Raw genomic sequence first — 24,459 nt, forward strand, 5'->3', positions numbered from 1 at the left:
TGCCCGTCCACATACTAGTGGTGTAGACTACGAAGTGATGGATGTATGGTTGTAAAATGCAGATACAGATATTTTTTATGAAATATAAATATATATATATATATATATATATATATTTATATTCATAATTTTTTTTTTTCATATTTTCTCCCTCTTTTCCACTTTTTTTTCTTGTTCATTTTTTCTTTTTTCTTCGCCTTCTATACTTCTTTTTCATGATCTGCAGTCTATTTCATCAGCAATATATTCATACTTTTTGGATCTTCTTGTATTTTTAAGGGGATAATCTTTGAGTCCTGTATTTCATTTTTGTTATGTACGGCATGTGTCAACAGATATGTTGTTACGCCCAACCTGCATCGATTTAACCCGTTGTACGTAGAATAATTATATGAATCTGACCATTAATTAATTGTGGAATAAATATGGTATACGAGGGTCACTCCAAAAGTAATGCGCAACATTTATTTAAAAATTACATTTTTATCCTACAGCTTTGCTATTTTCACAGAATGTAGATACATCGTTTAGGGACAAAATTTCACTATTCCAAATAATCCCCGTTCCTTTGAACTGCCTTACGCCACCTTGGAAGGAGAGCCTGTATACTTGCACTGTAAAAGTCTGGACCAAAACGTCTGAGCCACTCTTTAGCAGCAGGAGTTGTCATCTTCAAACCTCGTTCCGCGAAGGGATTCCTTCAGTTTACAAAAAAGATGGGAATCGCATGATTCCAGCTCAGGACTGTAAAGTGGATGTTCCAGTGTTGTCCATCCAAGTTTTCTGACCTGGTCTGTGGTCTTCTGACTGACATGTGGCCGTGCGTTGTCGTGGAATAGCAGAACACCCTGCTTCTCCCGATATGGTCGAACACGACTCAATCGAGCTTGAAGATTCTGAGAGTTGCCACATACGCGTCAGAATTAATGGTGGTTCCGTGTAGCATGATGTCCACAAGCAAGAGTCCTTCTGAGTCGAAAAATACAATAGCCATAATTTTTCCTTTCCGAAGGCGCAGTTTTGAATATATTTTTCTTTGGTCAATTTGCATGATGCCACTCCATTGTCTGCCTCTTTGTCTCTGGTTCAAAATGGTGGAGCCATGTTTCATCCCCTGCCAAAGTTCTTACAAGAAAATCATGTCCACCATTCTCATACTGGTCCAAAAGTTCGCTGCATATTGTTTTTCTGATTTCTTTGTGGGCTTCTGTCAACATCCTATGAATCCACCTGGGACAAAACCTTTTTAACCCCAACTGTTTCAATATTCTGCACACACTTGCTTCTCCTATTCCAACTTGGAGTGATAATTCTTTCACTGTTGAGCGTTTATCAGCCACAACTATGTTGTTAAGACGCGGCACATTGCTAGGACTTCGTGCAGTGTAGAGTCTGCCGCTGCGAGGAGTATCTCGAATATTAGCGTGCCCTCTTTCGTCAGATAATCTGCTTGCCCACCGACTAACCATATTGCGATCGACAGCTGCATCTCCATACACCTTTTTCAACCTCTTGTGAATGTCTCGTTCTCATAGCACAGGAACTAGATAACAGCACGTTGCTTCTGATGAATGTAAAGTACAGCAGCTGTCTTGAAGGAGTGCTATCATGGCGTCACTCACGGGAACGACTTAAATCAAATTTGAATACAAGTGGGAAGGATGTATCTATGACCTCCATAAATTGCAAAGGTGTAGAGTAAAAAATAAAAAAGAAATGTGTATTACTTTTGGATTGACCCTCTTATAATTTGAAACATCAATTTGAAACATCTTGATGTTTCATGTGTTAGCTTCATGTGTCGTTCTGTCATACTAACATAACATTCGAGTTTATTTAACAATTTTTACTTGCTTATTTAATGACGTTGTATCAACTATTGTGTTAATTAACGTCGATGAAATTGGTGATAGCGAGATGGTATTTGGCGAGATGAGGCAGAGGATTTCTCATAGGTTACCCGACATTCACCTACGGTTGGGAAACCTAGGGGAAAAAAAATACCAGATAATCAGTCCAAGCGGGAAACGAACCCACACCCGAGCGCAACTCCGAATCAGCAGGCAAACGCGCTACCACCTCAACTACGGCGGTGGTTTCATTTCACAGTTAAATCTTCAGTTTCCATGGGAATGACCCCTCAAAGATCGTCAGACCTTAATATGCTCGATTTACTTCTGTGGGGGTCACATTATTTTTGTTATCTATCCGGACACTATATTTACATCTTACACCCAATGTTTCCATTTAGTGAACGGTACACCGAAGCTGTAGTTTTTTTGGCTGCCGTTAGGCGTTACTCTTGGTCCTCTATAGAAGGCAAACTACAAAGCACCGTATGATGATGATTAATGAAACAATAGTGAAATTGGTAGAGGAAAAGGGAGTAACCGCGAAAACGTATCATGAAACACCGTCTTACCACCACAAATTCCAGTTGGACTTGATCCCTGGTTACCAGGATGGAATGCCGAAGCTCTTCTAGCCGTTTGGCTAACGGTACGACGGCGGATCACATGAAAGCGCCTTCTGTGGACTTGCGGTTACCATGGTGACCGCTGAATTTAAGTTTACGAGATCAAACCGCACAAGGACGATGAGTTTTGAAGGGCAATTAAATCCTTAGCATTGGTTTCTCCGGGAGGAAAGTAAACTTGGGAGGCCCATTGCGGCACGTAAAGGAACCCTCTTCCTGATAGAAAGCTCCAGGCAGAATTTCTCTGTCATTTCTCGCCGTTATTGAATTTCGACGCCGTATAACCTCTGCAGTTGAAAGCGGTTTTAAATATTTATTTATTTATTTAACTAGCTAGATAGTGAGTACAAATTAAAATTATAAAACGAAAATGTTTCTAGCCACTACAGCAAGAGCCAGGCTCGTGTACGGTGTGGTCTGTCAATATAACATAAAATTTACAAGGACAGTTTACTAAATACAATAATTAACTTAATTCAAACCAATAAATAACACACATGAGCAAAAAAGAAGAGAGAGAAAAAGAGAGAAAAAAACACATTTACTATAAATTAACAATCAGACAGAAGCTACTGATATTTAATAAAAACATGAATGTAGTCGACAGAAATAAAAGGCAAAAAATGCACACATTTTTAAATATTATATATCATGAATAATTTTATAAATTTGTTTTTTAAAAGCTTCAGTTTTAGATTATTTCAAATTTGTAATTTTATTATAAAGTCTTGGGCCAAATTAGCACTATGTTTAAGAGCTGCACTTGTATGACATTTAGGCAAAATTAATGGGAAAGTAGACTTTTGTCTTCGAGTACGATATTCATGTCGATTAGATTTATGTTTTATTTGATTTCTGTGGTAGTAAGTTAGTAAACTATATTTATAAATTTCTTCAATAGTTAATACTTTAAAATCTATGTAAATTAAATTTGTTGGGTTATCCATATTTTTGGTTAGACAAATTTTTATTAATCTTCTGTGTAATAAAATGAATGGATTAAGTACAGATGATGCTACTCCACCTCAATTTATTATACTGTATTGTATTGATGATTGTACTAAAGCTAAAATTATTATTCTCAATGACTCCTTAGTGATAAAATTTCGAAGTATTATGAATTTATAAATTGTCTTTCTTATACTTGTACACATAAAATCAATTTGTTTATGTTATTGTCAATGTGTTTATGTGATTTGGGACCATGTCTAGCCGGTATATATGCATTTGCATATATATACCGGCTAGACATGGTCCCACATCACTTCATTCCCTGAAGAAGATGGCAGAGCTAGCCGTCGAAAGCTTGGAAGCAAATCTCCAACTCATCTGGCTGAGAACCCGAGAAGGGTTATTCTAAAATGAAACGTGTTACAAAATTTTGGATTTTGGAAATGAATTCAACGCATCTCACTTACTTAATTCACATAGTTTCATCTAAAGGTCAGAAAAAAGTTTAAAATTGTTGCACACTGTTATTTAAACTATTCATATTACAAACACAAAACTGATTATTAATGTATTATATTGATATTAAGTTACTGTATTATTTAAGTGGGAAAACAAATTTTTGCGGCACTGAAGCACACTAGTTTATCAGCAGATGTAATAAATGCGATTTCTTTCTTACAGGCGTTTTGGGTGTTCGTGTTTTGAAGGATTTTCCGGTTCAAATTGTGGCAAAGGTCCAGGTTGTGAGAAGGGAAGACAAATATGCCAGAATGGAGCATCTTGCGGGTAAGTTTGAGCAACATACTATATCTCATATCTCATATAAAATACTTTGTAGGTTGTATTCTCACATAAGTAGAAGTAATATCTTTGTCTGTTAAATTAGTATTAGTGCTCTTCTATTGTGTATACGGCTTGGGCGGCGTTGCAATTCTCTGGGAAGCTTAGGAACTTAATTCATTTTAAAACAAGCCGATATATACATGCAGTACTCCGAATCTTCATCTTTGCATATTAGAAGGGCTTTGATATTAAAGAGGAAAGACTTTAGAGTACATTCATACATGGCCTGCATACATAAAGAAAATAATAATAGTAATAATTATTTATCTATTTATTTATATATTTCTATATATATATATATATATATATATATATATTTGTTTATTTATTTATATATTCTGGCGAAGTTAAGGCCATCAAGCCTTCTCTTCCACTTACCAACAATAGAAGCTTATACAATTTGCAGTAATACATACATACATACATACATACATACATACATACATATGTACGAAATTAGGAAAGGAAAGAAGAACACTAATCCAGTCTATACATAAATGTGGTGGAAAGTGGCCTGTGGACAAGACAAAATTAGTGAAAAGTTATGTAAAATATTTTATAAAGTTTGCAAATAGTATAGACTTTGAACAACTACAGTAGGCTGGCTAGTATATAAGGATAAGTTATTTGGGAAGATAGGTTAAAAGTCAGAATTAAGTGATAAGGGTCAAAAATAGGTTACTTACATTCTGTAAATAAGCTACAATATTAGAGGGTATAATTTATCTGAAAATAGGCTGATCAAGAGATAGTAAATATGTAAAAACTGTAAATATTTTAATGCTAGAATATGTAAATAGATTCTTGTACTTCATAGGTTAGGAATAGGAAAATAAGTTAGATTAAGAAGTACCAATATTATCTTGGCAGTTACACATAGTAGATGAACTACACTAGTCCATATTTAATCTAGAATGGCAACATAATAATATATAATGTAAATGGATTATGTACTTGAAGGTAAACCTAGGCATGTAGTATTACTTTCCATTTGTAATGGAACATGCTGCTCAAAAAAGGAATACATACATACATACATACATACAGCCAACGGCGTAGCTTTGTCGGCTAAGGCGCTTGCCTGCTGATCCACAGTTGCGCTCGGGCGCGGATTCGATTCCCTTTTGGGCTGATTACCTGAGGTTTTCCCCAACAGTAAGGCAAATGTCAGGTAATCTATGGCGAATCCTCGGCCTCATCTCGCCAAATATCATCTCACTATTACCAATATCATCGACGCTAAATAATCTCGAGTTGATACAGCGTCGTTAAATAACCAAGTAAAAATACACATACATACATACATGCATACATACGTACATACATATATATACATACATACGTACATACATACATACATACATACATACATACATACATATAGGCAACATTGTCGTATTAATTAATTAATTAATTAATAGTTATTTGCTCAAAGACAGGTTTTTCATAGCAAACCCAGCATTCTCCAATCCTCCCAATTTCCCGCAATCTTCTAAGTCTCTGCATAAATGATCTATGTATCTTAATGTTGTTTGTATTGACGTATATAAATAACAAGCGTGATTAACTTTTTAGAGAATCAATGTTTTGTTCACGAAGTTTATAATATTACAAACGATGGAATAGTGGCATATCCGGGTACCATTCTAACGTAGAGGGAGGCTACATGCAGACTGGTCTTCAAGTTAATATTTATTTTTAACCACAGATATCCCTCGTGGTGTAAAGCGTTAATCCTGGTCTAGACGCAACGACTTCCTTGACATTTTTCTTGCACACGCAAAACGTTGCAAGTAAGGAGGAGAGTATAGACCGTAAAACTGTGCAGTTTTCCGAACTGAATGAAGACAGAACACTGAACTGTGTGGACGATCCAAAACTCCAACGATTTACTTGATAGCTTGCATGCGCAGTTTTACTTGACGACTTATTTTAGCGTCTGGACCGGGCTTTATGCCTCGAAAAAGCCATACGGCATAAACGTTGGTTCGAGTTCCCATGTACGAAAAAAGGTTATCATATTTCGGCCAGTGTACGGGACCGGTGCCCATCCGACATCGTGTTCAATCAATTCGGGGATCCAACGTGAGTAGCGAAATCCGATTCTTTCTTCTCCTGTTCTCCATTTTTTCGTCTTGTTTCCCAGCTCCTCTACGTTTCGTTGTCCACCTATCTTCGCTTTATTCTCCATCTCCTTCTCATTTTACTTTCCAGCTCCTCTGTGTTTTGTTCTCTATCTCCTCCTCGTCTTCCTCGTCACCTCCTCTTCTTCTCTATCGTCTATTCTTCTTGTTCACCTTCTCGTCTTGCTCCTCACCTCCTCGTATTGTTCTCCACTTCCTCTTCATCTTGTTTTCCACTTTCTTCTCGTCTTGTTCTCGACTTCCTCCTCGTATTCTTCTCCACCTTTTCCTCGACTTCCTCTTCATCCCCCCTTCTCCATTTTATCATCTTGTCCACCATCTCCTTCTCTTACTCTCGAACTCTTCGTTTTATCTTCTACCTCTTTCTTGTTCTCTTCTCAACCTCCTCCTCTTGTTCTCCACCTTCTCGTTTTGTCCTCCACTTTATTCTCGTTTGCTCTTCACGCATCGTTTTATTCTCCACTTTCTTCTCGCCTTGCTCTCCACCTCGTTTTGTCTTCAACTTATACTCATTTTGTTCTCCACTTATCCCTCATCTTGTCCTCCAGCTCCTTGCCTTGTTCTTTACTCCCTCGTTTTGTTGTTTACCTCATCATTTTGTTCTCCAATTCCTCCTTGTCTTATTGTTCACCTATCCGTCTTGTTCTTCATCTCCACGTTGTGGTCCTCGCCTGTTCCCCATCTCATTCTCTACCTCCTCATCCTCTTGTTGCTCATCTCGTCTGTTGTTCACTTCCTCTTCTTGTTTTCCACCTCATTTTGTTGTTCACGTCATCGTCTTGTTCTCCACCCCCCTCCTTGCCTTGTTGTTTACCGCTCTTTTTTGCTGTTCTCCTCCTCGACTTGCTCTCCATCTACTCTCGTCTTGTTCTTCACTTCCTTCTCGTCTTGTTCTTCCCCTCTCGTTTTGTTATCCACATCATTCTAGTCTTGTTATTCACCTCCATTTGTGTTGTTCTTCACCTCCTCTTGCTGTTTTGCACGTCCTCATAGTCTTGTTCTTCCCCTCTCGTTTTGCTATCCACATCATTCTAGTCTTGTTATTCACCTCCATTTGTGTTGTTCTTCACCTCCTCTTGTTGTTGTGCACGTCCTCCTAGTCTTGTTCTCCACCTCCTCCTCGTCTTGTTCTTCCCCTCTCGTTTTCTTATCCTCATCATTCTAGTCTTGCCTTTTACCTCCACTTGGTTGTTCTTCACCTCCTCTTGTTGTTTTGCACGTCCTCCTAGTCTTGTTCTCCACCTCCTCCTCGCCTTGTTCTTCCCCTCTCGTTTTCTTATCCTCATCATTCTAGTCTTGTCTTTTACCTCCACTTGTGTTGTTCTTCACCTCCTCTTGTTTTGCACGTACTCGTAGTCTTGTTCTCCACCTCCTCCTCGTCTTGTTCTTCCCCTCTCGTTTTCTTATCCTCGTCATTCTAGTCTTGTCTTTTACCTCCATTTGTGTTGTTCTTCACCTCCTCTTGTTGTTCTGCACGTCCCCCTCATCTTGTTCTCTACCTCTTCGTCTTGTTCTCCCCCCTCCCCCTCGTCTTGTTCTCCCTCTGCCCTCGTCTTGCTCTCCATCTCTTCGTCTTGTTCTTCACCTTTTTTGTTTTATTCTCCTCTTTTTTGTCCTCCTAGTCTTGTTCTCCACCTCCTCCTCGTCTTGTTCTTCCCCTCTCGTGTTGTTATCCTCATCATTCTACTCTTGTTATCTACCTCCACTTGTGTTGTTCTTCACCTCCTCTTGTTGTTTTGCACGTCCTTTTAGTCTTGTTCTTCCCCTCTCGTTTTCTTATCCTCATCATTCTAGTCTTGTCTTTTACCTCCATTTGTGTTGTTCTTTACCTCCTCTTGTTGTTCTGCACGTCCTCGTCTTATTCTCACTCTCCTCCTCGTCTTGTTCTTCCCCTCTCGTTTTGTTATCCACATCATTCTGGTCTTCTTCTTCACCTCCATTTGTGTTATTCTTTACCTCTTCTTGTTGTTCTGCACGTCCCCCTCGTCTTGTTCTCTACCTCTTCCTCGTCTTGTTCTCCCTCTGCCCCTCGTCTTGCTCTCCATCTCTTCGTCTTGTTCTTCACCTTTTTGTTTTATTCTCCTCTTAGTATCCTCTTCGTCTTCTCTTCCTCGTTATCCCGTTTTTTACATACCGCCTTCAAGTTCACGTTCTCTTTCTCCTCTCTCCCTTCGTCCTTCCGCTTCTCTTCTTTCTCGTCTTTCCGTTTTTCTTTTCTTCTTCCTCTCATCTAATTTTCTCTGGTGTTTCGAAACACCCATCTCATTTCACTTTGTCAGATTCATTGAAAATGATACAGAAAGTTAATCCTAAAAAACTTACCTAACTCATATCAGTCATGTCATCCTTCGACAGTGCAGTAAAACTGAAAGGTCCAAGACGTAATTTTATCGCACGTAAAATAATCCTGTTACTACTGCAGCTGTACGACAGGTATTTCTAGGCTTACTGCTACTATTCGATTACTTCTTCCCATTCTCCTGCCATCTTTATCACCATATTGTCCATTGTTTTTCCTCTTAACCTTCTACTTCCAAGTTATGGACTGTACCGTGCTCTTAATGTGATCATTGCACTATCATTCCCGTATCATTGTGTCATTGTTCCTGAATATCATCCGTAATAATTAAAGAAACGTTATATTAACATAATTTTAGTTGTGTATAAATTACCTTCCTTAGCTGCCTATTGGTGACCACTGCAGCCACAGAAAAATTGGCGCCGGGAAACCGCTGGTGTGGACATTCACCGCGGAAAGAAATGGTGACACTTAGTCACTAAATTTCCATCTGCAAGCGCATACTTCTTATTTAAGGTGGAACTTTTTTCATCAATCTGTTTTCATTACTTTAAGTAGCCTCCAGTTTGATACGTACCCTAGCATTTCTCTAGTGTCTGCATCGTTTTCTGCTTATTTTCAGTGTAAAATGAGTAACAAGAAATGACCTGTTTATCGAATGAACCAAATGCAATTTAGTTTGTAACCAGTCCCTACTTCAAGCACGAAAGGACAAACTAAACTAGTTTGTTTGTACTTGCTTGTAGGTTGTCATCGGTGTTATTTTTTAAATCGCAATCTATTTTCATTGGAGACGATCCAGATGGAATTGCATGTAGTTTTTTTACTCTATGAACAGACGCTGAGTCAAAATGTATGATAGAGATCGTCAGCACATATTAACCCGATCTCTAATTCTCTACAGACTCTGCTGCACGGAATTGGCAATAAATAGGATCTGGTCTGCCTTCGCAGAGTAATCGAAACTTTTTGATTGAATTTTTACTTCTGCATTTCAGAACTAGAACGACACAAACTGCAAAAATATTTTTATTACGAGAATATTCTAATGTTAATACGAGCAATAAAAGTGCAATATTCTCGTGACGCAAGCGCTAGTGTTACATGACAATGTATGTACGTATAAGTTCTAAGATATCACAAAGTTACGACAGTCATATTGGTGTTATACTGACATAAGCCGTACTTGACTGAAAATGGCGTGCGTTTCCGAACTAGAAAACACGAGAAGTTGTAAATAATAAAAACGTGGTTAGTTGAAAGTTTCTCTGTTATATATTTAGATCGTTCGTAATAAATCAAATAACTTTTCTCACAAATGAAACCGAAGTTCGAACTCCGACATTTCCTGCGCAACTTTTGATCGGTTGGGAGAAATATGCATAATGTTTTCTTCAGGTAATTTGGTTCACCTGATGGAATGAATTAAGTTACGTGGGAGGGTGTGAGGTGGATGCATGGATGGATGAATGAATGGATGAGTGAGTGAGTGAATGAATTGACGTATGAAACGATGGATGAATAGATGAATGAACAAAATGATAATATGCAAATCTGGCTTTCAGCCTAGATCATATATATATATATATAAAACAGATTACTCATCCCTATGCTAAAATCGGCAGCACTCTGAAGAGAACAACCGTCAGGATCGCCACCCGTCCGCCGTAAACGAACACGAGATGGCAGCACAGTCGCTAATTCAATTCAAATGGGAGTTATGACGTGACTCCTTATGTAACAATTAGATGGCAGCATAGTAAACCTGACAAAAGTTGTTACCGTCAAACTCTGTTAGGCCGAGAAGTCTGGGTATATATGATCTGGATTTTCAGGTGTAGCTCCCTGTGAAGCAGACTTGAATAATTTCAAGGAAAAATTGTTCCGAGGCCGGGTCAGCCCACTTGAGTTGTGTGGATATAAAGGAAAAAATTGATGAGATGTCGCGTGCAGTTCCTATGTAGCTCAGTTGGTATAGAACGCTGGTGTGTTAAGCAGAGGCCTCGGGATCGATATCCGGCCCCGGAACAATTTTTCCCTTGAAATTGTTAAAAATGATAATAATTAAGTATGGATGGTAGTGGCTTGGGATAAACACGAAAATTTGAATGGTTGCATTGTTGTAAAACCATAACAATGGGTGGATGAACAGAACGGTTGAATTTGTTAATAAATGAATGGATTTACAATCGTGTACTTTTACGGATGGCAAGACGAACAAGTGGGTAGACATACGGGAAGTGGGATGGATGGATGGAGAATTGGAAGAAAGATGTAATAGAAACGCTCACGGATGTGTGGTGGATGGATGGGAGGATAAAGGACCATTAATGAATTGAAAACAGTACGTATAGATATATAGATGAATAGTTTTATATATATATAGAGTCTATAAAGAGTTGGACATTAAACTGTATAAATGAATGGATAAAGATATGGATGGATGTTTGATGGAGAGACGGATATACACGAATGGAGGAACAGACACAGATACATGAATGGATGGATGAACAGGCACAAGTGCATGCATGGATGACCAGAGGTGGATTGGCATCAGGTTTGATATATAGATATAGGGATGGTTGAATTGTTGGATGGATTGCTATATATATATACACACACACACACCTGGACATATGGATTGATATACGGGTGCTTGGACGGATAAATTGATACACGAATGCATGGACGGACATATTGATACACGGATGGGTGGATGAACATACGGATGCATGGACGAATGGATTGACATGAATGGATGGATGGATGGATGGCTGGATGGATGGATGGATTGACGTACGGATGCATGTACGGATGCAATGATGGATGGGTGAACATACAGATGCATGGACGGATAGATTGACATACGGATGAATGAATGGATGGTTGGATGTATGGACATGATGCATGGACGGATAGATTGATATATGGATGGATGGATGGATGGATATACGGATGCATGGACAGATAGATTGACAGATGGATGTATGAACATACGGATGCATGGACGGATAGATTATATGGATGGATGAATTGACTGACATACGGATGCATGGAAGGATGTATTTGACGTACGGATGCATGGACAGATGTAATGATACACGGATGGATGGATGGATGGATGAACGAATGAATACATTTATAGATATACTAATAGATGAAAGAATTTATGCATCTGTGAATTATTGTAAATAAATGAATCCATTTATAGATAAACTGTAAATTGGTGGACTCATTAACACACAGATGAATGGATAGATATACTGATAGATATATGGATGTTATGTTTTGTTTAACGACGCTCGCAACTGCAGAGGTTATATCAGCGTCGCCGGATGTGCCGGAATTTTGTCCCGCAGGAGTTCTTTTATATGCCAGTAAATCTACTGATATGAGCCTGTCGCATTTAAGCACACTTAAATGCCATCGACCTGGCCCGGGATCGAACCCGCAACCGTGGGCATAGAAGGCCAGCGCTATCCCAACTCGCCAACCAGGTCGACAGATATATGGATGGATGGATGAATAGATAATGGAGAGATGCAAGGATTGATATAGTCTATAGATGAATAGTTGTACTGAGGTATGGATGAACTAATGGATGGATGTGTACTTAGGACCCACGAACGAATAGATAGACACGAAGATAGCTGGATAAAAAGAGGCAGGAGGTGGATGGGTAGATTGGTTCGTTGATTGATTTTGTAAATACAATGACAATCTCCTACACAATTGATTCATTGATCGCCTGTGTTTTTGCTTTAATATCACCGTCTGAGGTTTCAGTAGTGTAGTTTACGTAATGAATTTTAATTTCGTCAGCGACACAGAGTTAGGCCTACCACATCCTGGCACAGTAATTAGCATGTGTAATTACAAACACGTATATTTTCAATTGAGTGACTTACATCACACCTCAGCCTATCAATAAAGTGTATTTCAAGTATATTTTTGGGTATCAATTATGCATATAAATTGTAGATGTCAGAATTCAGGACCGAAATTCTAAATTGATGAAACCGATTGATGTATATAGCTGGTTTACAGGTCTCATCTCTGTTGATTATGTGGTCTGTCTCCCATTAATGCATACCTAAAGGCTTGGTAACCGCATGTAGTGCAATTATTACATGATTGTTCCTACAACAGCCCCGAGCTGACAATTCGAATCCCAGATATTCGATCTGTTGCCCTACGGCATCATCTGCGCGCATAGGCAAACAAATGACACTTTCGGAGCGAATATAAATTGGAGGAAATTTTTGTAAGGCTTTTCGTTCCAGCCACTGTCTCTTGAATCGGTGATTGTACTGTTGATCATAATGATGATGATGATGATAATAATCGTCATCATCGCTATCACCATCATCGGTGTAAGTTCTATCCATCAGTCATTTGTGGACGGTGTTCGTCCTACTAATTATAACTATATTCGATAATAATCAATTAGCCGACATCACTTCTTCTAGTTTTCACATAAAGGTTATTTCCATACTTTTCATTGTCTTGGTCTTAGAATAATTATAATTTTACTTATTAAGGTAGACTTTAGGCCAGGCCTGCACAAGGTTTGCACTCTCCGAGCCGGTTACAGCTCATGAACGGAATGCAGATATTAGCTGCGCTCTGTATAAGGGTGGACTGGAAGAAGGGGTAATGTCGTACAAAATATACACAAAAGGAAGTACTATTACGAGTGTTTATGAAATGAATTCCCGTTCAGTGTTTTCAAAACTATCTTCGACTATTATTAATTAATAAAGAAATATTTATTTTACAGAAACAATAGAAATTCTATAGCTACTTAAATGCATAATATCATTTTGTTATATTTTTATCTATCAGTACATCAAAACGAGCTTTTATGCTGTTGGCAGCCGAAAAGAACAGTAGCCTACTGATCGTAATGAAACATCAGTTACAGATGTTCGATGTCTGCCTTTATTAAAGTTGATTATAGAAAACAGTTTGTCACAAATATAACTGAAACGTAGCAATCATTTTCACAGCCAGCCTGTGTAGTCGTGGATATTATTGCTAATGTTTAGTCTTGTAAAACTCAACCAGGCTAGTAGTATTATTCAAACGGTCTTTATCCCTTAGGTCTCATTGAAGATCAATAAGTTCGAGTTGTAAATCGTTAAATGTTATGTTCCGTCTTTTAGATTCCTCCATACTGTACTGTAGCAGCAGGTAAGCAACGTGAAACAGTTACTGAGAATAGGCCTACACACTGCACTCCACTAGATAACTGAGTAGTCGTTTCCCCCTCCTCTACCTATTTAAAATCTATGTCATTCTGACGTATCTTCCTCTCCCGCTCCGAAGGAGAGCGCGCGCTCATTCGGAGCGCTGTTTGTGCAGGTATGCTTTAGGCCGTGATATACAGTGTGAACCGTAAGTAATGTCATTAATTTCAGGGGGTTATTATTATTATTATTATTATTATTATTATTATTATTATTTTTTAGATATTTCAAACAAGAAAGCTTAATACAGTTTTGCTTCCTTTTCGAGATAAAAATTGTTTTGTATGAAACATTTAATTGCGGATTTGGGAAATACATTGATTGAATTTCCAATATGCTCAGTCAATTTAAGAGAACGGTATATTATGATAATGATTGAAATAATTTCATATGATGAAGGATCGGTGGAGGGGAGAAAAATTCCCTCCGACACCGGGATTCGAACCCAGGTTTTCAATTCTACGTGCTGACGCTCTATCCACTAAGCCACACCGGATTCCAATTCCGATGCCGGATTGAATCCTCTCTCCACCTCTTAGTTTCCCTTTAGTGGCCAACCCTCATGCACTGTATCACAGATGTGTGACAGTGGCACAATGTCCAACACACTAATGTGCAGAAGAGCACTCATTACGAGTGACTAAGTAGCCGGGATCCGACGGAATGAGCGCCGTCTTAAATCACTAAGTGCTTATATACGCATATCATATTATATTGTAACGATCCTTCATCATATGATAACGCAGAATTCCTGCATGTTAATATATGTACTTCGGTACATCGCTATAAAATGAAATAATTTCAGTTTTGTCCTTTAAATGTGTAGAAATTTGATCCGAACAAATGTGACATTTTAAAGCTCTTTTTCACAACGAAAAGTTACATTTGCTTGGATCAAAGTTCTACTCATTTGAAGGACAAAACTAAAATTCTTTAAATCATATATTGTCCTAATACACTGTTTTCTTAAATTGACGGAGCATTTTGGGAATTAAATAAATGGCTTTCCCAAAACACGCTATGAAATGTTTCATTAAAAAAAGTTTTTATGTCGAAAAGGAAGAAAAAACGAGTAAAATTTTATTACACTTTTCTGTTTGAAATATCTCAAAGGATAACCCCCTGAAATTAATGATATTACTTACGGTTCACTTTGTATATCAATCGCATACGGAAACTAAGAGTTTGGCAGAAAAGAGAATGTTGAGTTTGCAGTGAAATAATTGCCCTTGGCCGAAAACTATGGATGAATGAATAGGTTGGTGACGTAGCTCAGGGTGTAGCTCATTTATCTGCTGGTCCGGATGTGGTCATAGTTCTGTTTTGATTATGGGCCATTTTAATGATGCAGTATTCGTGTCTTTCCGCATGACACCTCAAAGTATTGTCAGTAGCCTGCGTTATTGCTTCAATCGCAGACGTCGGTTATGCCTGATACACGTCAGGATGACGACGACGATGATAAGATGACGGTAAGGAGGAGGCTGAAAAGGGGGATTATAAGTACAGTGAACAGACAATAGATTCAACTCTTGCACAGCGATTGAAGATGGGGAGTGAGCGACAATATTGTTGCATGTGTTCAATAATTCTATAAGAATTTGTAGAGCATTCGTTATGGAATTAAATAAATTATATAGATAGACATCTCTTTATTCTTTAATTTGTATATAGGTTTGTGTTCCCTATATTTTCAGGCTGCTGAGTTACTGTCATTTAACGTAGTTACACGCCAGCACGACTTAAATTTTGTGCCTAGTGCAGGCTCGGAATTAAATATTATTCAGCGTTAAACGCAACACTACGTGATATGTTAATGTACAGAATATACGCCACCTCATTAAAACTTTTTCCACTGTTCCTATTCTGTTTTTCACCTATGGACAGACTGTATTTCTATTGAGCGGGTTTTTGATATTCCTACCCCCAGTTACTTTGCTCTTACTTACAATAAATGTTTTTCCAACATTGAATTTTTTATACTGTATTGTTAATGATTTCTCTCTAAGCTCTGGCAGTATCCGATTTTATTTTTTAGTGAAATTGTAGTAATTCAGGTCTTTCTGCCTGTTTAAAATTGCAGTTTGCCACGTAACATGCTTTTATACCGGAGACAGCATCTAGAGCATGGGTATCCAAATGCCTATAGAACCAGGAGATATTGCACGTCAAGCATGCTCTGCTAAAGTCAATAACTTTCCACATAAAATGGGAAAAACGACCTTAAAGAATATGCGCTGCGGGTTGCTTACGCTAGGGGTTACCTCGTACGAGTTACAATATTATTGTAGGTACATCTTTGATATTCTAGAGCAGGCCTGCACAAGGTTTGCGCTCTCTGAGGCGGCTCACAGCTCATGAGCGGAATGCAGATATTAGCTGCGCTCTGTATAAGGGTGGACTGGAAGAAGGGGTGGATCTCGTACAAAATAAACACAAAAGGAAGTACTATTACGAGTGCTTATGAAATGAATTCCCGTTTAGTGTTTGCAGAACTATCTTGGACTATTATTAATTAATAAAGAAATATTTATTTTGCAGAGGTAATAGAAATTCTATAGCTACTTAAATGTACAATATAATTTTGTTACATTTTTATATATCAGTCCATCAAAACGAGGTTTTATGCTGTTGGTAGCTGAAAGGAACAGTACCCTACTGATCGTAATGAAACATCAGTTACAGCTGTTCGATGTCTGCCTTTATTAAAGTTTATTATAGAAAACAGTTGCTCACAAATATATATGTTGAGCCAAACATAGAAATCATTTTCACAGCCAGTCTGTGTAGTCGTGGATATTAATGCTAATGTTTAGTCTTAAACTCAACCAGACTAGTAGCACAGTCTACTATATACAGTCTCGAAGCTTGAGTTTTGAGGGTGCTAGAAACAATAGACTGTGACGGTACTATTTTGCATTCCTGTAATGAGGCGATATTAGCGATCCTAGTGGTGAGCAACAATCTAATGTTTGCATATTTACTACGTATTGAGCTTCGCGACTGTATATACTAGACTGTGCTAGTAGTATTATTCAAACGATTTTTAGCCCTTAGGTCACATTGAAGATCAAAAAGTTCGAGCTGTAAATCGTTAAATGTTATGTCTTTTAGATTCCTCCATACTGTACTGTAGCAGTAGGTAAGTAACGTGAAACAGTTACTGAGAATAGGCCTACACACTGCACTCCACTAGATTACTGAGTGGTCGTTTCCCTCTCCTCTACCTATAGCAAGTCTATGTCATTCTGATGTATCTTCCTCTCCGTTTCGGCGAGCGGTAAAGACCGCTCTCCCGCTCCGAAGGAGCGCGCGCGCTCGTTGAGCGCTGTTTGTGCAGGTCTGTTCTAGAGGCTTCACTGACGTCGCTGCGGAAGATCCCGCGCACAGCAGAATAATTGTTCGTTGCACTGCTAACTGAAAACATTGTCCACTTACTTTCACTGATCCACCTGCGCTCTCACAATACAATAACTTCCGTTTAGAAAATGTTTTGCAGCTGAACGGTACCGTACCTGCTAGTGCGGGAGGAGGGTGTGGTCGGACCTCTTAAAAGTAACGGCCTCCAAGCCTCTAGATCAGGGCTGGGCTTCGGGAGCGTAACCAGACTCTAAATGGGGACGCTTAATATTCATCCGTCAATGAATCAACGCTGCGCGGTGTTCGGCGGGGAAGAAAGGGGTTGAAGAGAAATCATATGGCTTCCCGTGAGATAGTAGAATCCGCTCTTTCTGCCCAGCCCTGCTCTAATGCTCTGTGCACGGTGTAAGTGTAGAAATATTTGGATTAGTAACACTAAGGTATACACTTTTTATATTTCTTTGAAGATATGTGCCTGTCTTACGTGAAAAGTTTTATAGCATCTTTTATAACAAATAATGTGCATGTTTTTTTTTTCTTTTTGAACCGCTATTCATTGAATGATATGTAAATTGTGTTATTTACTTCTTAGTAATAAAGTCCACTTTTCTTTTATTGAACGATATTTCACGTAGGTATATGTCATTTTGAATTTTACCGTTGACGGACGACTGTAAAATGTCTGAAATAAAATTGTAGTTACTGAAACTACGAAATGCCATTGGAATACTTTTGTAAGCACAACTATGTTTACGGTGCTATTGAGCACATGCATACACTAAACTGAATTTACTGCTAGATCGGATAGTTTTTAGCGTTGGTATTTTCTATTGCCTTCAGATATGTCCGAATAAAACAGTTAAGGATTTCTATTAGTCTGGCTGAGTTGAATTCAATGTTTGTGATGGTGAAACTGATAAATCGCAATGCAGTATTTCCATGGCAAGATAAGAAAGATCGGAAATTGTAAAAATGATTTTTCACACGATTTGTGCTTCAGCTGAACCTAAAAATTGGAATTAAATACAGGCCTGCAATGGTGGACAAAGAGATTGGCCTCGTTGAAATTATTAAGACCTAACGCGTGGTTCACATGAGTTACTGTAAATTGTACGTCAGATGACGATATACTCGTATGCTCCTATATGTAACTGTTCACGTTAAATCGATTCGTAGATGTTAATGATCCGTTGCGCTAACAGACCATTAAGGGCCATGTCTACTAGCCGGCTGCTGGCCAGATCATTTAGGCCTATAAGTGTGCTATAAATCGCGTGATTCTTTGTGTATTATCTTAATGTTAATAATGGAAACATATTGAGTTAGACACTCGTAAAAGAACGAAAATATTGCATTGAATTGGGTTAAAGAACACATTAAATAATAAAAGAAAAAAAAAAAGATTCCAGCAGGACACGAACACGAGTCTTTACACTTGCTGTCTCCTACACGAAAAGAATTAAGTGATCTAAAAGTGTGGACAATGTCCACATATGTGCGGAGGTGCGCTCGTTATGAGTGACTGATTGGCCGGGATCCGACGGAATAAGCGCCGTCTTAAATTACAAAGTGATTTACTCAAATCATATATATTATTTTATGCTCGACCATGCCGAAATGTAGTAATTATACACCTGGTAGTAGCCCTTTAATGCACCTCATTAAAGTACATCTATTCATTATAATTCAGTTGTTCAGCCAATGAGAAAGCTTCATTTTACTGATTGTACCATTATAAAACCGCAAGTATCGATTATTCTCGGATATGCAATCGAAAGACAATTAGCGAAAAGTCACGGAGGCTGGAAATCCAATACTGTCGCAGAAGGTTATGTTCTGTTACTATAATAATTAGCGTTAATTGTAAATAATATTCAAATAAATTTAATTTGTTATCTCGTTTTTCAATGTCTAATTTAATTTCAATGTTAGCCTATATCAATATTAATATTTAGTTTACTCTCTAGATTATATCAAGGTCAATGTGTACATCTGTTCCTCGGAAAAAAATCAATACTTTCGCGTCTGCGCACATCTCACAATTTACGAGCTATGCACAAGGTCACTTCCGCTCTTCAGTCACATAAGAATAAAATGAATACTTCTGAATAATTTCAAGTTAGAAATATGGTCAAGCATAAAAAGTCGTATGAAACTTTACTATAATGGTAATTAAGACGCTCGTATGAAAATTATGAAACTCGCTTACGCTCGTTTCATAAACATACTCGCGACTTAATTACTACCATTATAGGCTCGTTGCATAATGTACTATTAATGTACCGAAGTACATAATTATGATGTTTCCATGCAGATATTCTGCGTCATCGTACGATGAAAGAGTAGTGGAACGGACATTTGACATTGTCCTACGTTCATAGACAGCTATGACCTAGTGCAGAGGGCAGGCACTAAGGGAATCCAAGAGGCGGAACTTAAACTGAGACGATTCGATCCGACACCGGGATGGGAATCCGGTGTGGTTTAGTGGATAAAGCATCAGCACGTAGAGCTGAAAACCCGGGTTCCAATCCCGGCACCGGAGAGAATTTGTCTCCGTTCCACTTCTCTTTCATCTTTACTTTATAGATTCAGCCCCAGCTAATCGCATTAGAGGTGAACATCCCAGAAATTCTACTCTAAAATTAGAAACATTACAACAATTTTCTAACATTTAAAGTACTAATCCATATGCAATATCTTATAAAACAGCCGCAGATATATTCCAGCAAGAATTATCTTACAGTAGGCCGCGTTCAGTTGATTTAGCAATGCTAATTGCATCCTAAGAATAACTCGGAGAAGCTAGAGACTGTTGCAACTTCCTATTCAAGGTATATGTGTTATTTATTTAGTACCATTATTATGACCATCATCTTTTTCTTCATCATAAGTAGCATCATTTTATTGTGGTTTTCATCGCTATCAAGCAGCAGTTGCTGCTATAAGCCACTAGTTTTAATAGAATAGACAAAAAAATTGGTAGGAAAATTAAAATTTCACAATACGGTACCAGCATATAAAATATGGACATTGCGATAGTTGTTTTCTTTACAGTCCGACACGGTTTAATAAACTAGTGTGAGAAATGAAGTTTTGCCAATTTAAGGGTTAAGGACTGTAAACGCATCGCTCCAGGCAGAAAGGGCTTCAGTCACAAATATATAAAAAAAAAACGAGATATCGATGGAAATCATATCTTTATGAGTGGCTCCATCGGTCTATGCAGAAAGGTATTCAGTCAAATGCTTGGAAAGACAGAAACTGAAGCGTCAGGCTCAGAATTGTATGCAGAAAAGAGTATAGTGTACAGAATGTTTTTCTTAGTTTTCTCAAAACTAGGTCTAATGGACTGAAGCCCTTTCTGCATGGGGCGAATCGTATAATCTATTGATGACCATACCTATACGGCTCAGGAAATATTTTTATTAGCAATGAATTGTAAACTGTTCGAGAATCATTCCTGTCTGTAAAGTTTTCGAGCCGTCAGGTAATCATATTTATGAAAAACACTGTTTTTGTCCACCATGGTACATGAAACAAAATCCGTTGAGAATTTGTCTTAATAACGTTAACCTGCCAAACGTCGTTAATTTTATTTCACACGTCACAGATTTAGCGTGATGTTGAGTCCCCACCTTTACTCCCCTTTCTGAAAAATAGCGAAAGTAAAATTTCTCCTTACAACCCATTACTTCAGCATAAATATGATAGAAACCATAGCGGATGAAACCGCAATTCATTTTGGTGAATAGAGCTCAGCTGACTGAGGTACGGCTGGACGGATAGCAATGCAGAAACCACTCGACTGCGTTTAATGACTTCGTCGGAATAACAGGAGAAACTACAACTGTCCTCCTCTTGATGATATCTTCATTTACTGCAAACACAATACAGTAATATTCGTAATCCCAGCATAAGATTATTTTCTTTTTCTTGGTAGAATCAAAGCAATGGGGAAACATTTTTTCTGAGGCGATGAGAAGACAAGAACAGAGAGAGAAATACTGAAATTCCGTTAGATCTTTTTTGGAAGTATTCCAATTGTGTTTCGAAATTCAAGCTTTAGTTGCGGTTTGTGGGCCGTGAAAGAAAATCTGAAAGAGAGAAGAATATAGGCAGACAAATGTACACAAGTAGAAAAAAAAATAGGAAAAAAATATCTCTGGGTAGAGTCAAGTACGTGGCCACAAAGAAACGCAGATAACAAAAATCCTTCCCAGTCCTTTTTTATGGCACGAGAGGGGTTCAGCTCAGAGTCGTCTTGGCTCACTGAATGTCTGTGAGATGCTGTTTCAATGCGATGGCATTTTATTATGGTACGAACCACCTCTTCCTTTTCTCTCTCCTTATAATGTCATGCAAACGCTTTATCCTACCCCTACATTATAGTAAAATTCCTTTTACTCTGATAGGCCATTCTACTTGGACCTAGATTTCATCGTCTTCAGAGCGAGAAGTATTTTTCCAGAACACCAACCACAGCTTTAATGGGTTTATTCACAAGAGTTTTATGAGTTGTAGTTAATGCGTGGAAATAGTAATTGTTATAATTGTTAAAGGTACAAGCTGCAGGGTAATCATAGTTACAGCTGTAAGATATACGAATAACATAAAATACAGAGCTACGGGAATGAACTAGTAATTGAAAAGTAATTCTGAAGTGACACTAAAGTAATGACCAAGCTTCGAGACTTTAGATCCGATACAATAAGTTTACTGTGCATGCACCATAGGTTGTTGACTCGCTGCAGGTAGATAGAGATGTGTTGAGGTAACAACGTTGCTATTTAGAGTAGAGTACGGTAGTATGGGGAAATCCACATATGTACATTCTGAAAGTAAATATCATTACACAATGATAATGTCAAAAGAATGTGAAAAGCATTTATTCTCCTGTCTTTTATAAGCATTTGTGTTTAATTATACACAGTGTTAATGGTGGAAATAAGCATGTAGCAATTTTTATTGTTTTCATTTAACCTATTGGTCGTCTTTAGGAAGTGCAGTTACAGTACCGAAATGCAATGTACTACAAGATACTGTACATTCTCAGTGTCTCAAACGTAAATCTTTTTCGGTTATCTGCCAAAGTTTGTACTGTAGAAAGCTGCGCTCTACGTCGCATGACGTGATAGGAGCAAAACGAAAAAACCTAACATCATTGCAGTCTCTAAGAGACAATCCTTTATTCTCGGGTGACTCTATGTCCACTAATTTGCTGTTTATATTACACAATGTTCCATATCCGTTATTTTTACATAAAATTGATTTCCACTTCTGTTTTACACGTTCAGTAACCGGTGTACTTGATGTCTCACTAATTCTCTGCATCATTTTCTAAATTAATTTGATGGCTTCCGGCATCTCTTGCTCAGACTTTTATAGCCGTGTAATAGTTTCAGACACAGTTTATATGAAAACCAAATTATTCGTCAGAACCTTCAAATCCGTGCGTTTTCCTTTACGTATTTGTTGGCATTCATTCTACAGTACCCCGACCCACTGTACGCTTTACCACTATACTCAGCACGCCGTTATGCGGATTTCCCACTGAACTGCTCTATTGGGTCCGAAGTTTCGAAGCCTGGTAATTACATTCGTTGAGAGAATAATTATTACCATGCATGGTGGAACTTCAGTTTTTCTTTGTTTTGGATGTGGAATGGACAATGAACTTCAACCTACTATTAGAAAAGGAATTAGGGAACGGTGGCTAGAGGCGGGTTAGGGACGACCCTTCAGCACATCGGCCAGACTGAGATCTATTGTGCACCTCGAATTATGGGATGAATGAGGATGAGGTGTACCAGCCCATCGGTTGCATGAGACTCTTCACTAGCTCACACAATGGGCTCCCTGCTTCTGCATGGAAATATCATTTGTGCTTCGGTACATCGTAATAAGTTCTTGGAAGGTAAGATTTCTCATGACGTATGACGGTTTTACTTTTTGTTTAGTACATTAAAAATCAAATCGTTACTTGTTAATTACAGTACAATACTTTATTTTTTCTTCCTCCTACCTATTAGACAAATCCGGTGATCAACCCACTGATGACGAGGTTGAAGTCAAGAGAGAATTTCAACCCGAAAAAATGTCACTAGAAGAAGCCTTATGTAATATTGAGCTAATTCAACAATCGGCACCGCTGAAAGAATGTGTGAATGGAGAACATATATATGAACTTTTTAACATGTTAAAGTATAGTTTTGATAATTAGATTGTAAAAACGTAATCTAAAAAAATTAAGCAGAATTCAGTTTATGCTTTTGTGAAGCGGAGTATGTAATGAATCAAAGGAGAAAATTGTAAAAATAGCGTAAAATAAGAAATAAAGATCTTATCTCAAGCTTTTATTCTTAGCAATATTCCCCATGTTTTTTATTTGATTAACATAGAAACGTTTTAACCAGTTACTTGTGTAAAAAAACTCCCCCTATTGAGAGACTACCCCTCTGAAAGACCAATTTTTCATGGAATCAGCAGTGGTCGTTTAATATGGGTTTTGCTGTATGTAGGCACGTACGAACTTAGATAAAAAGATTGGGAGATAAAAACTTGAAATGAAATGGTTGAGAGATTTCGTCAAACTCTGCAGGTAGTTTCTTCTGTCTTGAGTAACAGCGAAATAAATGATGCGGCAAACATTATACATACTGTACAGTTTATCTTTTATTTCTGTTGAATTGAAGCACTTGAGTTGGTGTAATCGCGAGATGCGAATCTCTCGAGTCGACGCCATTTACGTCTCCGAGGAGTTGTGCGTACTTGCGGTGCGAGAAGTTAATAGTTTATGTACTGTGGCAACAAACTCCGCGGTCTTCTGGGAAATTTTCATGTGGCAAACTGCACTACTCAGAGTTTTTCGCTTGTTTTGTCTCGTTTCCATAGCGTGACTTTTGATTGCTTGAAGTAGCCTAATCTAATAGACTTTATTTTATATATATTTCAGCTCTCAGTTCACTGTTAAGAGGCGATCAAAAATTCATCGACGTTAATGGTGCTGACGTTGGCTGCTGCAGTTTAAAATCTGTGTCATTCTCATATAAACCCCTACTTTTCTTCAGTGAACAGCTCTATTTGTAGTGTTTACCTTGTGTACATGAATTCATACGGTTACCCTATCATTAAGAG

General features: G+C 38.1%; 1 protein-coding gene across 1 annotated transcript in view; it reads left to right on the forward strand.

The window, feature by feature from the left end:
* The window catches only part of LOC138715198 (uncharacterized), a 1,247,406-nt gene that overhangs the window by 743,805 nt on the left and 479,142 nt on the right, over nt 1–24,459 (forward strand). Inside the window, exon 6 of the mRNA XM_069847833.1 lies at nt 4,109–4,213. Within this exon, the coding sequence (XP_069703934.1) occupies nt 4,109–4,213 (105 nt within the window). The remainder of the gene's footprint in view (nt 1–4,108; nt 4,214–24,459) is intronic.

The sequence above is a fragment of the Periplaneta americana genome, chromosome 15 (assembly GCF_040183065.1).
Source record: "Periplaneta americana isolate PAMFEO1 chromosome 15, P.americana_PAMFEO1_priV1, whole genome shotgun sequence".
Taxonomy (NCBI): Eukaryota; Metazoa; Arthropoda; class Insecta; order Blattodea; family Blattidae; genus Periplaneta; species Periplaneta americana.